At 45.7% G+C, this 15,033-nt stretch overlaps 1 protein-coding gene across 1 annotated transcript in view; it reads left to right on the top strand.

The window, feature by feature from the left end:
• Nucleotides 1–15,033, top strand: part of col27a1a (collagen, type XXVII, alpha 1a) — a 66,349-nt gene that overhangs the window by 32,857 nt on the left and 18,459 nt on the right. Inside the window, exons 10-24 of the mRNA XM_068574519.1 lie at nt 854–898; nt 2,523–2,576; nt 3,313–3,357; nt 6,141–6,194; nt 7,584–7,628; nt 10,176–10,229; nt 10,365–10,409; nt 11,079–11,132; nt 11,555–11,608; nt 11,911–11,964; nt 12,053–12,106; nt 12,810–12,863; nt 12,952–12,996; nt 14,795–14,848; nt 14,941–14,985. Of these exons, the coding sequence (XP_068430620.1) occupies nt 854–898; nt 2,523–2,576; nt 3,313–3,357; nt 6,141–6,194; nt 7,584–7,628; nt 10,176–10,229; nt 10,365–10,409; nt 11,079–11,132; nt 11,555–11,608; nt 11,911–11,964; nt 12,053–12,106; nt 12,810–12,863; nt 12,952–12,996; nt 14,795–14,848; nt 14,941–14,985 (756 nt within the window). The remainder of the gene's footprint in view (nt 1–853; nt 899–2,522; nt 2,577–3,312; nt 3,358–6,140; nt 6,195–7,583; nt 7,629–10,175; nt 10,230–10,364; nt 10,410–11,078; nt 11,133–11,554; nt 11,609–11,910; nt 11,965–12,052; nt 12,107–12,809; nt 12,864–12,951; nt 12,997–14,794; nt 14,849–14,940; nt 14,986–15,033) is intronic.

The raw sequence follows: 15,033 nt of genomic DNA, 5'->3' as shown, positions 1-15,033 counted from the left end.
GTACATTATTCATTAAACATATTACATTATACATATTACAGTATACATTATACATTGTACACTGCACATTATACATAATACATTATACATTATACACTATACATAATACACTATACATTATACATTATACATAATACACTACTATACATAATACATAATACACTATACAAAATACATTATACTATACACTATACATTATACACTATACATTATACATTATACATTATACATAATACATAATACACTATACATTATACACTATACATTATACATTATACACTATACATAATACATAATACATTATACTATACATTATACATTATACACTATACATTATACATTATACACTATACATTATACACTATACATTATACATTATACACTATACATAATACATAATACATTATACTATACATTATACATTATACACTATACATTATACATTATACATTATACACTATACATTATACATTATACACTATACATTATACATTATACACTATACATTATACACTATACATTATACATTATACATAATACACTATACATAATATATAATACACTATACACTATACATAATACACTATATATTATATATTACACAGTACACATTGCTGGTTTTTGTGTGCGTCCACACAGTTCTGGTGTTTACTGGCATCTTTACACTGATTTGCACAAACTATTCAGGGACTTCATCTTTTAGTCATTTTAAGTGTGTTTGATGGACGATAGGTAACAGTGTCAGTGTCGTCACGATGCTGAATGACAGACACATCCGCAGTGTATTCACCAGTAGAAACCAGTAGAAACCAGTAGAAGTTGAGCGCTGGAATAAAGTCCTCTGTGTTTCCAGGGTTTGCCGGGGCCGATAGGACCGTTGGGGCCTAAAGGCGTTCGGGTAAGTGCTTCCTCCCAGTGGGCTGCTGGGTTGTTATCAGTGTTCATGACTAACTGGGAGCTCTGACAGGACCAGTGGATGTTTATGGGGAGGGCGGGCGGCCTGACAGCTCTCTGACGCTTCATTACGCAACATGTGTAGGAGACTCTCACAAAGTACTTTAATTAAAGGCTGCAAACTTTTGGTATTTCGTGCCGCGAGCCCGTCGATGCACGAGGACATGCATGTGAACGAGGACATGCATGTGCACGAGGACGTGCATGTGAACGAGGACGTGCATGTGCACGAGGCTGCAACCGCATCCACATTGCGTGCACGGCGGCGTGAGAGCGTGCACGCGCTGTGGTTGCACCGGCGTCCACCTCTGCACACACAAACACATTCACACACACACTCGCCCAGCCGGTGTGTGTGTGTGCCGCTATTAATAGCGCGCTCAACATAGAAGTCTTTATTTGTAATATAAGCGTTGCGTTGCTGTGCGCACGGACACGCACTGAAAGGCTGGTTGTTGATGAGCCTCACCGCGCACAAACACACACCCTCAAAGTACACAAACAAAGAAACACACAGACACAAACAGGGACTTTTGTGTGTGCGCTCCAGTGAAGCTTCTTTATCAGCTCCCTGCATGCTCACAGCCTCCCTGCCCCCACTGGCTGGAATTTCCTGTTTAAGCTCCTTGAGGCCCGGCGGCCTCCAGGAGGCTGCTGGTCCTCTCGCTCGCCCTGTGAGCCACCGCTCCACATCCTCTGCTCTCTCTTTTGCAGCGTGCGTCATATTGTGTGCACGTTCACCGCCTGGACGCGCCTGAAAGCGTCGAGCTGTTCCTCCAGTGTTGTACTGTTGTGGTGTTCTCCTCTGTGTGTGTGTGTGTGTGTGTGTGTGTCCCTGCACCGACAGCTCATTGTGATGTCCTGGCTATCTTCAGAGATCCCTGGCGTGAGGGTATGTGCCCTTGGACTACATCGTGGAAGCCAGCACCATGCAGTCCATGGGCATATACACTTGCCTCATGGCTTGGTTCTTCAGAGAAGCCCGTCCTGTCCGAGCTGGATCCACGGCTCCTGAACCCCGAGAGCTCATGGGAGTTGATGTTCTTCCTGCTGCATTCATGGCCAAATACTCACATCTTATATTCCTCCTCTCCTCTCCACTACTCTCTTCTCCTTTCGTCCTCTCCTCATCTATCTCCAATCTCCTCTCCTCTCTCCTCTCCTCTCTCCAATATCCTATATCCTCTCCTCTCTCCTCTCTCCTCTCCTTCTCTCTGTCCCTCTCCTCTCTCCTCTCTCTTCTCCTCTCCTCTCTCCTCTCCTCTTCTCTCCTCTCCTCTCTCCTCTCCTCTGTTTTCCTATCTCCTCTTCTATTTCCTCTCCTCTGTTTTCCTATCTCCTCTTCTATCTCCTCTCCTATCTCCTCTCCTATCTCTTCTCCTCTCTCCTATCTCCTCTCTCCTCTCCTCTCCTCTCCTCTCCTATCTCCTCTCCTCTCTCCTCTTCTCTCCTCTCTCCTCTCCTCTCCTCTCTCCTCTCTCCTCTCTCCTCTCCTCTCTCCTCTCCTATCTCCTCTCTCCTCTCCTCTCCTCTCTCCTCTCTCCTCTCTCCTCTCTCCTCTCCTGCAGGGTTTCATTGGCATCCCGGGGCTTTTTGGCCTTCCCGGGCCTGATGGCGAAAGAGTGAGTTCTCTCACACACACGATAACGTCAGAAATGTACAGTGAGCGACTGCAGCCAGCTGATGGGCCCCGTGAGAGGGAAACTCTGCCTCTCGTTGACGTTTCTTTCAGCTGTCTTGTTGTTGTTATAAAGTGGGAAACAGTCCCCAGCTGTCCGGGGTGCTGCTCGGTGGGAGTGTCGATGACTCACATGATAAAACCCTCCGAGGGCCTTTGAACTGCCTGAACTCCTCCCGGCCTCCTCCTCCTGTACGTGTAGGACATGCGGCGATTAGCGGCTCGTGCCATGCTATGACATCATGACATGCCATGCTATGACATCATGACGTGCTGCAGGAGGTTTCCTCAGCGCAGGCCCGGCTGCGATCAGGACATCTCCAGCCGGTTAGCAGGATGACACATAGCACCGCTGCACACAGGAGACGCTGCCTCCTCCCAGGAGAGACGGGTGTTTATTGAACATGCATATCCATGAGAAGGAGGCCTAAATCCCTCATAAGAGGCTGGGAAACACCGGGAGGGCTGCAGTCAGCTGTTCCTCAATCTGTTGACACAGGAGTGATAGAAGCTTTTAATGAAGTGTTTGGGCTTGAATCAGTTATGCTTAAGACTGCTTTGGTTTTGATACGGTTTGTATATAACTGTCCTTCTGCTTTGTTTTTCTATCTCTCTTGAACCCTTTTCCCCTCTTCTGCTTGGTTTTCTCCATCTCTGCTCTCTCTGTGTTTTATTTTCAGGGCGTTCCCGGCGAACCAGGGAAGAGGGGCAAGATGGGTAGGCCGGTAAAGTTTTGTCTCAACATACTTTACAGATAATCTTTTCAAAGTGTGATGAACTGTGCTCGGCCGCCTGTGAATGTCTCCTCTGTAGTTCGATAAGACGGTGACGGATATCAAACGTTTGAACTCAGTCTCCCGTTCGGTCCTTTTGAGAGGTTCTGGTGCAAAGACTCCAACACCTCCACGGCGACATTATACGCTCTGGATGTACGTCATTGCCTGGGCTCAATGTTTCCACGGCGGCTGGAAGGGTTAACTGCAGCCTGAGTGCATGTGGAGGCCCAGCAGCAGCCCGGTGCAGACTTGGATGAAACAAGAAACAGGCTTTTGTTGGGGAAGAGAAGTGCTCTTGGTCCCCCTCAGCATGGAGCCCAGCCATTTGGAGGAAGCCGCTGGCTCGCTGTGTTTGTCAGATAGTGTTCAAAGTCTCGTTGACAGACTGCTGCAGAAGGAGTGTGCATGTGGAACTCGCTGCTGAGATCATTTTGCAGCTGTTGCTTATTGGCTTTTCTGTAAATATGGCATTTACAGACCAAAAGGCCTGCAAGCCGGTGTCCGCTCAGTGTGAGGTTTTGGGCACTGCAGCCTTTTCTGTAATTAGACAAATGTTTAGGAAGCAGCTGCTGATGCAAATTCACCATATTTTGGGCTTTAGATCACGTTTTTCCATTAGTTTTCTGCCGTGCGAGTGAACAGAGCTGTATTGTAAGAGTTGCAAGCTGTTTTTTTTTTTCAAAAGAGTTTTCTGCAATAAATTCCTTGTTGAGGCCATTTCACAGTTCTGGTCTTGCAAAAACTAAAAGTATTCACGTGGAAGTGCTGTCGTCACAGCTCGGGCTTCTCCTGCTCCACATCCTGAAGGATTTCATGACAAACAAATGACTGACAGCGGATCATAATCCATAAGGAGGAGCAGATGATTGTGATGATTCATAAGGCCCACAGCTGACCTGTGAGCGTGAGAGGAAAACACACATATCATCCTCTGATTTCTGAGCTCCTGCATGGAAAAGAGAGCGCCAGGACGCTCCCAGAGAGCTCGTCCTTCTGCTCCTCGACGGAGGACAAAGAACAGAAGAAGCACCTGAACCGCCGCCAGACGCTTTAACGGCCATAACCACGGCGCTGTAGTGCTCTGTCGAGGAAACACACACACACACACACACACACACACACACACGATGAGGGAGTAGATCTGGAGTCTAAAAAGTTTCCGAGTGGAATCGCCAACAGTTCTGCTTTTCAGCTTAACTCCTTCTATGTTGTGCTGTTTGAGGTTCGGCTCGTTCTGCTCGACAAACCCGTGTGAGATGCTGCTGCTGAGGAACGCCATGTGAAAGCAGGCCGTCTGCTCTGACTCTCATCACAGGCCTTTTCCAGCGCTGCACTTGGCAAAATGTCCGTTTCCCACATTTGTCCTGAGTTGTTTCGGCGGCGGTGACAGCCGTGGGATCCTTCCTTCGGCCCTCCGTCGAGCTTCGTAGACTCTTGTACTTCCACTGTGTGCACAATGACTTCATGAAGCGGTGCCATGCTCTGGGATCGCACATGTCACAAGGACATTAGTCACAAGGACCTGTTATTATTGTTATTATTAGAAAATAAAGCCCAGTTTTACTGGGTAAAAAATAATAAACTGCAAACTCAAATACAAAGAGTTTCATTTTGTGAGCATTTTCCTTTTCTAAGCCACAGCTTGAAGTACATATGCGTGCTAAAACATCTCTACTTTCACCAAAATAACTGCCGTTTTCTCAAAGTATGTGATGAACTATTATGGAGGAATGTGTGGCAGCGGGAGCCGGTCTTTAGTGTTTCTGGATGATCGGGTTTAAGATGCTCTGGTCCTCTTGCGTTCTGCACATGTGGTTTGTCTGCAGCGCTGCTAGCTGCTAGCGTAGCTCAGATTAGCATCCCGCTTACTGCTAAATGGACGGAGTCATTACTCGGCCCTCTTATTGCATTTAGACGCCTGAGTGTAACAGTCATACAGCTGAGAGATTTAATGCATATAATGGGGCAATTATGCTCTTATTTTGTACATATTTCAGATAACTTTGAGTCTAAAGTTATATTTAAGTCAGTCAAATTGTTAAAATTGCTGTGCAGTTACAGTCGCAGCGCTCTGGGTTGTGCAACAGTTGGCAGTTTTTGTGTAAACATGCTTTGTAAATTTGACTCTAAAGACTCTATATATATATAAATATATAGTCTTTTATATATATAAATATATATATATATATAAATATATATATATATGTATATGTATATATATATATATGTTCATTCGTGGTACTGAAGGTCATCATTTAAACACTTAAGCCTCCAATGAAAAGCTCTTTTTTTAAGGATGTGATTTTATTTAAGGCAGTTTCAGCATCTTGCAGCTCATCGTTTTGGTTTCACGCTCCGTCACGACTGTTTTGTTTCACTCTCAACGCTCTCATAGGGTTTATAAACGCAGACGGCGTCTTCTCTCATTCAAAATGATCTTAAACACCAACTTTACGCAGCAAACAGCAGCAAACAGCAAACAGCAGCAAACAGTTAGCAACTAAAAACACAGCGTAGCTGCGTTTCTGCTGGACGTGTAGATGAGCAACTGTTTGCTAAGTGCCAAAAAAAAGAAATGCTGCATGTGTAAAAGCAAACAGGACTTACAGGACATATGAGATGTGTAATGCATGTCATAATAATAATGATAATAATATTAATAATGATAATAATATTAATAATAAAGCATGTCTGAGTGTGACATTAACACTCGTCTCTCTCTCCGTCTTCAGGGGTTTCCAGGGGACTTTGGGGAGAGAGGACCACCTGGACCAGATGGAGAGCCAGTATGTCACACACACACACACACACACACACACACACACACACACACACACACACACTGAGTCTCACCCCCTGCTGTTTTACTACTGACATGTTGGCTGCGCTGGCGAGTAAATCCCCCGCAGTCCGGCTGTGTGTGTGTGTGTGTGTGTGTGTGTGTGTGTGTGTGTGTGTGTGTGTGTGTGTGTGTGTGTGTGTTGTTGTTTTTCTTTTCATTTGAAGTCTGTTCTTTGCTCCGGACAAAGTTTTACTGCTGGATTTCATTTCTTCCTGATGATTTACTTCCAAACCTTCCAGTTCACCGGCTTTTCTTTCAAAAGGAACCTTTTTCCATCCAGCGATTATAAAGGGGCCACACACACACACACACACACACACACACACACACACACACACACACACACACACACACACACACACACACGTACTATTAGGAGGAGATATATCGTTTTGAGAGGACTAACATGGAAAAGCTCTTGAACACAACGTGTTTCATTGAAGGAAACTTCTCTGAAGCTTCCTGGACTTCACTGCTGCTTCTCTTCTTCCTGAGAATAAAGCCTGTTAGCGAGATTATAACCTGACAAATTATACTCAGACGAAAAATATGTAGGGCTATAAAAGGTTTATGAAGTCTAAGGTGGCTTACTTCACACATTTCCACCAAAGATGAGCGACTCACAGCTGTCATTTGAGACCATCCTTTCAGTTTGCTTTCTTCTTCCTCTAATCAGGAAATTGATAATCACAACATGCTGATGTGTAGCAGGCGTAATATTTACCACGCACGTCCTCTCAGATCGGCTTGCTAACATTTAGCAAGTAGCACCAAATGAGAAACAGCCTGCAGCCTGATGGGAAGTCATTACTTCAAAACTAATGAATGAAACGTACGAGGATCAAAGGAAGTCGCAAACACACAACCAGGAATGTTTTCACCCGTTCATCTGGTAATCATTGAGATAATCTCCCAGATTAGTGAACTCTCCAGAAGAAGAAGAAGAAGAAGAAGAAGAAGAAGAAGAAGAAGAAGTCATCCTTTAAGGAACCTTTACAGCATTATATCAATGATTTGACTTTTTGAAGAGAGACTGAACCTAAAAATTTAAAAAAAAAGCCTCAGTGGGACGATCACCACCCCCTCTACCTTCACCACACACACACACACACACACACACACACACACACACACACACACACACACACACACACACACACAGTCCCTCTCATAAGCCGTGATGAACACTGAGCCACTCTTCTGAGCATGTTAGTTTAAAAAGAGCCAATAAGCTCAGAGCGTCATCTCCCTTCATCTCTCTCTCTCTCTCTCTCTCTCTCTCTCTCTCTCTCTCTCTCTCTCTCTCTCTCTCTCTCTCTCTCTCTCTCTCCAGGGCGAGCTGGGAGCCCCCGGTCCAAACGGAGTTCTTGGACTGATTGTGAGTTGCAGTTTGTGTGTTTTCCTCAGTGTAAACATCCTGTTTCCAGACGCTTCAGGAATCCTGCACAGCGCCGTGTTTCAGCCAATAAGAACACGTCTTCTTAATTGGAGACAAAAAACCTCAATTAACTCTTATCATCGTTTACACTGACACACACACTGCTGGGAAACCAACCGCTTTACCAGAGTGAAGATAAAAGAGTGAACACGTCATGAAGAGTGAACACATGAACATGTTATGAAGAGTGAACACATGATGAAGAGTGAACACGGCATGAAGAGTGAACACGTCATGAAGAGTGAACACGTCATGAAGAGTGAACACGTTATGAAGAGTGAACACGTCATGAAGAGTGAACACGTCATGAAGAGTGAACACGTTATGAAGAGTGAACACGTCATGAAGAGTGAACACGTCATGAAGAGTGAACACATGATGAAGAGTGAACACGTCATGAAGAGTGAACACGTCATGAAGAGTGAACACATGATGAAGAGTGAACACGTCATGAAGAGTGAACACGTCATGAAGAGTGAACACGTCATGAAGAGTGAACACGTCATGAAGAGTGAACACGTCATGAAGAGTGAACACGTCATGAAGAGTGAACACGTCATGAAGAGTGAACACGTCATGAAGAGTGAACACATGATGAAGAGTGAACACATGATGAAGAGTGAACACATTATGAAGAGTGAACATGGACGAGTGTTTGGGAATCCAAGATGGAAGAGAAAGTTATTTTCACCATAATCGTAGATCTCGACTTGTGCATTTAGTCCCGCCCACTTCCTCTCTTGATCCACCGATCAGTCAAAGTGTTCCTCTTGTGTTCCTCTTGTGTTCCTCATGTGTTCCTCTCATGTTCCTCTCATGTTCCTCTCATGTTCCTCATGTGTTCCTCTCATGTTCCTCTTGTGTTCCTCTCATGTTCCTCTTGTGTTCCTCTCATGTTCCTCTTGTGTTCCTCATGTGTTCCTCTTGTGTTCCTCATGTGTTCCTCTCGTGTTCCTCATGTGTTCCTCTCGTGTTCCTCATGTGTTCCTCTTGTGTTCCTCATGTGTTCCTCTCATGTTCCTCTCGTGTTCCTCTTGTGTTCCTCTTGTGTTCCTCATGTGTTCCTCATGTGTTCCTCTTGTGTTCCTCTTGTGTTCCTCATGTGTTCCTCTCGTGTTCCTCTCATGTTCCTCATGTGTTCCTCTTGTGTTCCTCTTGTGTTCCTCATGTGTTCCTCTCATGTTCCTCTCATGTTCCTCTTGTGTTCCTCTTGGATCTCTCTCATTAACCCTCCCACCATCACCTTCTCTCCGTGGTGCTCAGCCCAGCGACAGCCACATAATTGTGTGTGATTACATCGTCTCTCTGGTCGTCCTCATCCGTCCTGCAGCTCCTCCCGGTCTATTCCAGGACGCCGGCGGCGGCGGCCGGCCTGTAATCGTCTCTGTGATTACAGCTCTGCTCTGAGCGCCGTGTCCATCGCATAACTGCAGAGGACGAGCTGCACAGATATGAATATCCACAAGGGAAGGAGCTGTCAGGAGTCACAGAAGCAGCAGAGATGCTTCCTGCCAGCAGCTGCTTTCATCGCTTCTCTCCATATTTCTACTTTTCTGCGTCTCCAGACTTGAGAGTTTACTGTTTGGTGTCTTTGAACGCACCGTCATCCTCTTGTCCTGCTGCAGAGGACGGAGGTGCAAAGGTTGCTTCGTTGGCCAGAACTGGAACATGGCGCCCCCTGTGGCTCGCCTTGATATTACCCTGGACTCAATTCAACACGTTAGTTAGTGTAACATGTCATATTTCCACACGCATGTCTGCAACTTGAGCAGGTCAGCAGGAAACACGTAGTAGAGGAACAGACACTGTTGTTTTTTAACTGCAGATCCCTTAAAGCTCGAGTGCAACTCGTTGTTCTCGCTCAGTAGAAAACACTAGATTCCCCCAGCTGAAGAAGAAGAAGCGTGTTATTTCTATAACAGCCTTTGTCACACATGCAGATGCATTTTCTTACAAAGACACAAACATGTCCCTCGCGGTGCCGAGGCCGCTCTGCTCGCCTCCACGAGCAGCGACTGAGCATAACGACGAGCAGCCGGCGAGCACGAAGTCTCTTTCTGTCGCGGCAGCAGAACATCCATCAGTTCTGACATCTCTGCCAATAATTGGTCCTTTTTGAATGAAACGTCACTTCTTCTGCCCGTCGTCTTCTTCTCTGGTCGTCCCAGAGCTGCTTCCTCCTCCCGTGGGGGAGCAGATGTTACCTCCATCTTTTATTTCTGGCTTCAGATGAAACAAAATCTTGGCTTCAGGCGGCGAGATTTAATCTTCATCATGTGAATCTGGACGTATATCATCATCCTCTGCTCCGTGTTTGCATGCGATGTGACGGCTGTATGGATGATCTGGAAGACAATGAGGCGTATTCATACAGAACGTGTGTGTTTGTTTATGTGTGTTTGTTGTAATAAAAAGTCACGGGATCTGAAACATGTGTTCATCTGAACACGTTGATCACAATTCACTGTTTGTCCCTCCTGGCGGCAGGGTGACATGGGGCCTCTGGGAGAGATGGGCCTTCCAGGACCGAGCGGACTGAAGGTAATGCCACACACACACACACACACACACACACACACACACACACACACACACACACACACACACACACACACACACACACACAGAGTTTTTAGTGACTTTGGGGTCTTTCTAACCCGTTGGTGTTCATTTCAGGGTGTGCCCGGAAATCCAGGAGAACCAGGACTGAAAGGTGATAAGGTGATCTGAATATTCCTGTTATCGGCCCGTGTTTGAGCAGCATGTGATGGATGTGAACTCCTCTGCATCCCCTTGTAGACATCTCTTTCCGTCTCGTAGACACAGCGCATGCTTTCATTAGGTCCCGCCCTCTCATGAAGCATGACATGTGACAGGTTTCTAACTCTCTGATTCCACTAACACGAGTCCTTCCTATGTCAGTCTATGAAATCCTGTGTGATATGTTTCCTTTTGGGCTTGAACTTAAATAGTTTGACATTTTGGGAAATACATGTTGTATATAAAGTCCATACCTCTCACATCCTGCATGACTGACCTGCAGGTTCATGTTCATGATGACTGTGCAGACATGAGAGTGATGTCAATCTGCTCATCTCACCAGCAATAAAGTGAACCGACATCATGTAGTTTACATTTGTAATATTCTACTGAGACCAGAGCTACAGTAGACATCAGTCTGTTGATCCGAGCGGACGCCGTCAGACTTATGAAGCTTCATGAAACAGATGGACATGAACTGTAGTCTCATTGTGTGAGCGCTTTCATAGTGTCAGTGATTAGCTTTGTGTGTTTGTGTGTTGGAGCTGGATGTGATGGACTCAGCAGAGTCACAACACTTCCTGATGTTCTTCATTTCTCTTTCTTTCCGTCCTCTCGTCTCTCCATCAGGGCGACGTCGGGATTCCCGGAGAGCAAGGGGAGATCGGGTACAGCGGAGACAAGGTAGCTCCCATCAGCAGAACACACGAACACGCACACGCACACGCACATACATGTTCCTGCTCCAACACACACATCCAGAGTTACACAACTTTTGTTGCAGAAATTTGCCTTTGCAAAATGACCTAAGCAGATGTCTAGTTTATGGAAACTCTTGTATAAAACCTCCTCATTTGTGTGTGTGTGTGTGTGTGTGTGTGTGTGTGTGTGTGTGTGTGTGTGTGTGTGTGTGTGTGTGAGCAACATCGAACCCTTTTAGCGCCGTAGCACAGAGTGTTCCTGAGCAGAACAGACACACTGAGCAGAGTCATGCTCAGTATCTGATGTCTGATTCGTGTGTTTGGAGAGAGCTCAGGGCTCTGCACGCCGCTTCTGTCTGACTGCGCCTCAGTTGTGTTGCGTTGTGTTGTGTTTGTGTCGGTCAGGGCATCCAGGGGGCTCCAGGGCTGCCAGGCCCTCGTGGGAAACCCGGACCACAGGTTAGCGCTGCCTTCAATCATCAGAAATGCATTTAAATGCAAAACATGTGGATGCAATACTTTTCATAAAGGTTCATTATGTTCAGTAAAGGCTGCAGCCAGTTAGCCAGTTAGCTTAGCATAGTATAAAGACTGTAAACAAGAGGGATGCGGTGGCTTGACTCCATCTGAATTTGCCTATCAGCACCATATTGAACAGACAGATAAGAGATGTATGTCTCTGCAGGAATGCCAATGATAGTATTTCCTAAAATATCCAGATGTTGATTCAAAACATTTCTGTGTTCTTGTTTTTGTTTCAGGGCAAATTAGGAGAGCGAGGCCCCGGCGGCGCTTCTGGCCCGCTCGGCCCTGAGGTTTGTGTTTTCATTGCTGCCTTCAATGTGTGAGTCTGTTTGTCAGAACCGATGGAAAAGCTTCTTTCTCTGTAATTGATGGCGACAGGGCTTCCCAGGTGACATGGGACCTCCGGGAGAGAACGGCCTGGAAGGACCAAAGGTGAGTAAATCCGTCATCAGCTGGTTTGTTCCAGCATGAGCGCCATGATGGAGGCGGAGGCGTCCGTGCAGCCGGTCTGTGAGGCGGCATGAAGCCTGCAGCGCCCCGAGAACGATAACAGAGAGTTTACAGGTTTATGAAGGTGGATTTCTGTCTTTTTTACCCGAGCAAACTTCCTGTCTGTAGGTAAGTTTCTCCAAATCTTTGCTATCAATTCAAAAAAATTGCTCTAATTCTTCTTTTTTTTTAAATAAATTTGCTCTCTCAAAAAAAGTGAATTAAAAAAAGCTTTTTTAGAGCACTTTTCTTTTTAGATAGCAAATTTCTTTTTTTGGGAGCTTTTTTATTTATTGTTTTGAGAGCACATTTTAGTTTTTTTTAGAGCTATTTTTTTAATTGAGAGCAAAAATTTGGAAATAATTTACTTATAAACTATAAATTTGCTGGGTTAAAAATCACGTACAGTTCAGCCTGAAACAAAGTATTGAACAAATTTGCCCAAATTTGCCCTTTTTGTTCTGTAATTGGACAAAATGTTCTGCTGGTCTAAAAGCTGTCGAGATATTTCAGTCTGGACCAAAGTGTTGGACTCACTGACCCACATTCCTTTTCTTCAAGCCGCACAACTCACGGCTAAAAATATGAACCTAAATACACACGTTGACCTTCACACATTCGCTTTCATTTGCTTTCTGCCGTCCAGGGAAAGCTCGGGGCCAGAGGGCTGCCGGGCCCGCGAGGGGTTCCAGGCCTGGAGGTAAGACGCCGCATCACAACCACCACAACGCTGCAGCCGAGAGTCCACAAACACAACTCACGCTAACATCAATACAACCTGTTTCCAGGGAGACGAGGGCCCGATCGGACCGCCGGGCCCGACAGGACTGGAGGTGAGTTACGAGTATAAATAATAGTTCTGAGGATAAATAATAGTTCTGAGTATAAATAACACCTGGTGTGTCTACAGGAGAGATGATAACAGGCATTACTGTTACCAGTATAGCATGTGAGAAAATAACACGTGTGTGTGTGTTAAGTCACAGTGTGTGTGTGTGTGTGTGTGTGTGTTTGTTTAAACTGCAGGACGCTGGAGCGTCTATTGTGTGCATCATAACGGTTTAATTCCATATTCTTTGTTTATCTCTGGTGGACAAATCAAAGAGAGGAAGCGTTTAACATATCTTTGCAATAAGAAGTCAAACCACCTGCAGCAGGAAGCTGCGTGTGTGTTCATACTTCACATCCTGCAGAACAGCAGCGCTGCATGGCGTCTGCACTGAAGCACTGATGTGAATCTACTCGAGGCCTGAACGCGATTCAGCCTCCAGACATCGTGCTGCTCATCATGAAGGACGTCTCACTCGCTCGTAGTCTCCGACGCCCACAGAGGGTGTAGTTTCATTTAAGTGCTGGATTGTAATTGTGCGTTCAGAAGTTGTTTGATCCACAGTGAGAGACTCTTGATGTCTGTGTGAGGTCATAACTGAGGTTTTGTGACGGCTCGTCCCTCCATGGTCCTCTCACCGTGAAGCACTTCCTGCAGTTCACGCTGTGGGCCACCAGGGGGCGATAACCGCACCGCCATGTTTATAGCTGGTGAGATTTATAGCTGCCATAAAGTCAGAAAAATCTTATTTCTGTCGTGAACCATTAACATCTAATGGTTCACTGCAGAAATAACATTTTTCAGACTTTTATTTCATAAAAGCTTCCTATAAACACAGAAAAAAAACTACTTTTTACAGTCTTTCAACGACTCGTCTAACTTTAAAAAAAAGCTTTTTACTATAAAAGACCCTGCAGGTTTTCTTCATCAGTTTATCTTCTCCTTCTTCATCATCAATTTCACACTATCCCCCTCCCTCTGTCTCTGAACCCTCACTCCTCCATCCTTTGGGGAAGCTGATTGATGTCTTGCCAGGTGCAACAGGTCCTCCTCCTCCTCCTCCTCCTCCTCCTCCTCCTCGTCCTCCTCTTCATCGCCCCCAGCTGTCTTTTAGCTTTACTCTTCCACTCAGAATGACACCCTCACTTTAGCTTCTTCTTCTTCTTCTTCTTCTTCTTCTTCTTCTTCTTCTTCTTCTTCTTCTTCTTCTTCTTCTTCTTCTAACCGGCTCCTCACCTCCTCGGTTGCTCCTGGTCTCTTTCTATTGGTGAAATAAAATAGGAGTACTTCTTCCTTCCTTTGGTCACTGCGGTCGGTCACAATCATAAATCTAAATCAGGTGATAAGAAGTCACAAATCCTGCAGCTCATAATAATCCTCATGTTACTACGAGCGTCAGCGTTCCCTGTGAGCTTCAGAGGGAAACGCAGCCTGAACGCTGTGAAGGAAGCTGCCAACCTCTCTGGAGTCAAACGTTGGAATTGTTGAGTCACTCGGTGTTCAGCAGTTTGGCGTCTTTGACCTGAAGTTATTGCCGGTATGAAAGAAAGGAGCACTTAGCCCCGTCTCAACCCGGGAAGCACTGTCCGAGCAAGAGGAACATTACCGTCATTGAAGACTTTCCAAACCGTCGCATCAGCGTGATCCGAGCCTGACGCCAGAGCGCGTTGCAGAGCGCGTCCAGGAAACAGCTGTGGACGTCTCTCACAGGAAGCAGATCCTTCTCCTTCATGGAGGATCTGAGATGAACGTTAACGACGCGTCAGCTTCAACATCGCCAACACCTTCTTTTCCTCTTTCAGGGTAGAATGGGAAGGAAAGGTTTTCCTGGGAAGGCCGGGCCAGAGGGAGTCAAGGTGAATGAAGTCATGACTCACGCTTCAACACATAGAAAATATATGTTTTATTATTTTCAAACAAAAGAGTATTTATATATTTGTCTCTGCAGGGAGAATCCGGTGTCACAGGAAAAGTTGGAACCATGGGAGAAAGAGTAAGAAACGCTGACGTGGTGGTTTTTTTCCATTCATCCGTTCATCCG

Source organism: Clinocottus analis, unplaced genomic scaffold (assembly GCF_023055335.1).
Source record: "Clinocottus analis isolate CAN_PGR_092001 unplaced genomic scaffold, fCliAna1.0.p SCAF_13, whole genome shotgun sequence".
NCBI lineage: Eukaryota > Metazoa > Chordata > Actinopteri > Perciformes > Cottidae > Clinocottus > Clinocottus analis.
This window is presented reverse-complemented; position numbering and strand designations above follow the sequence as displayed.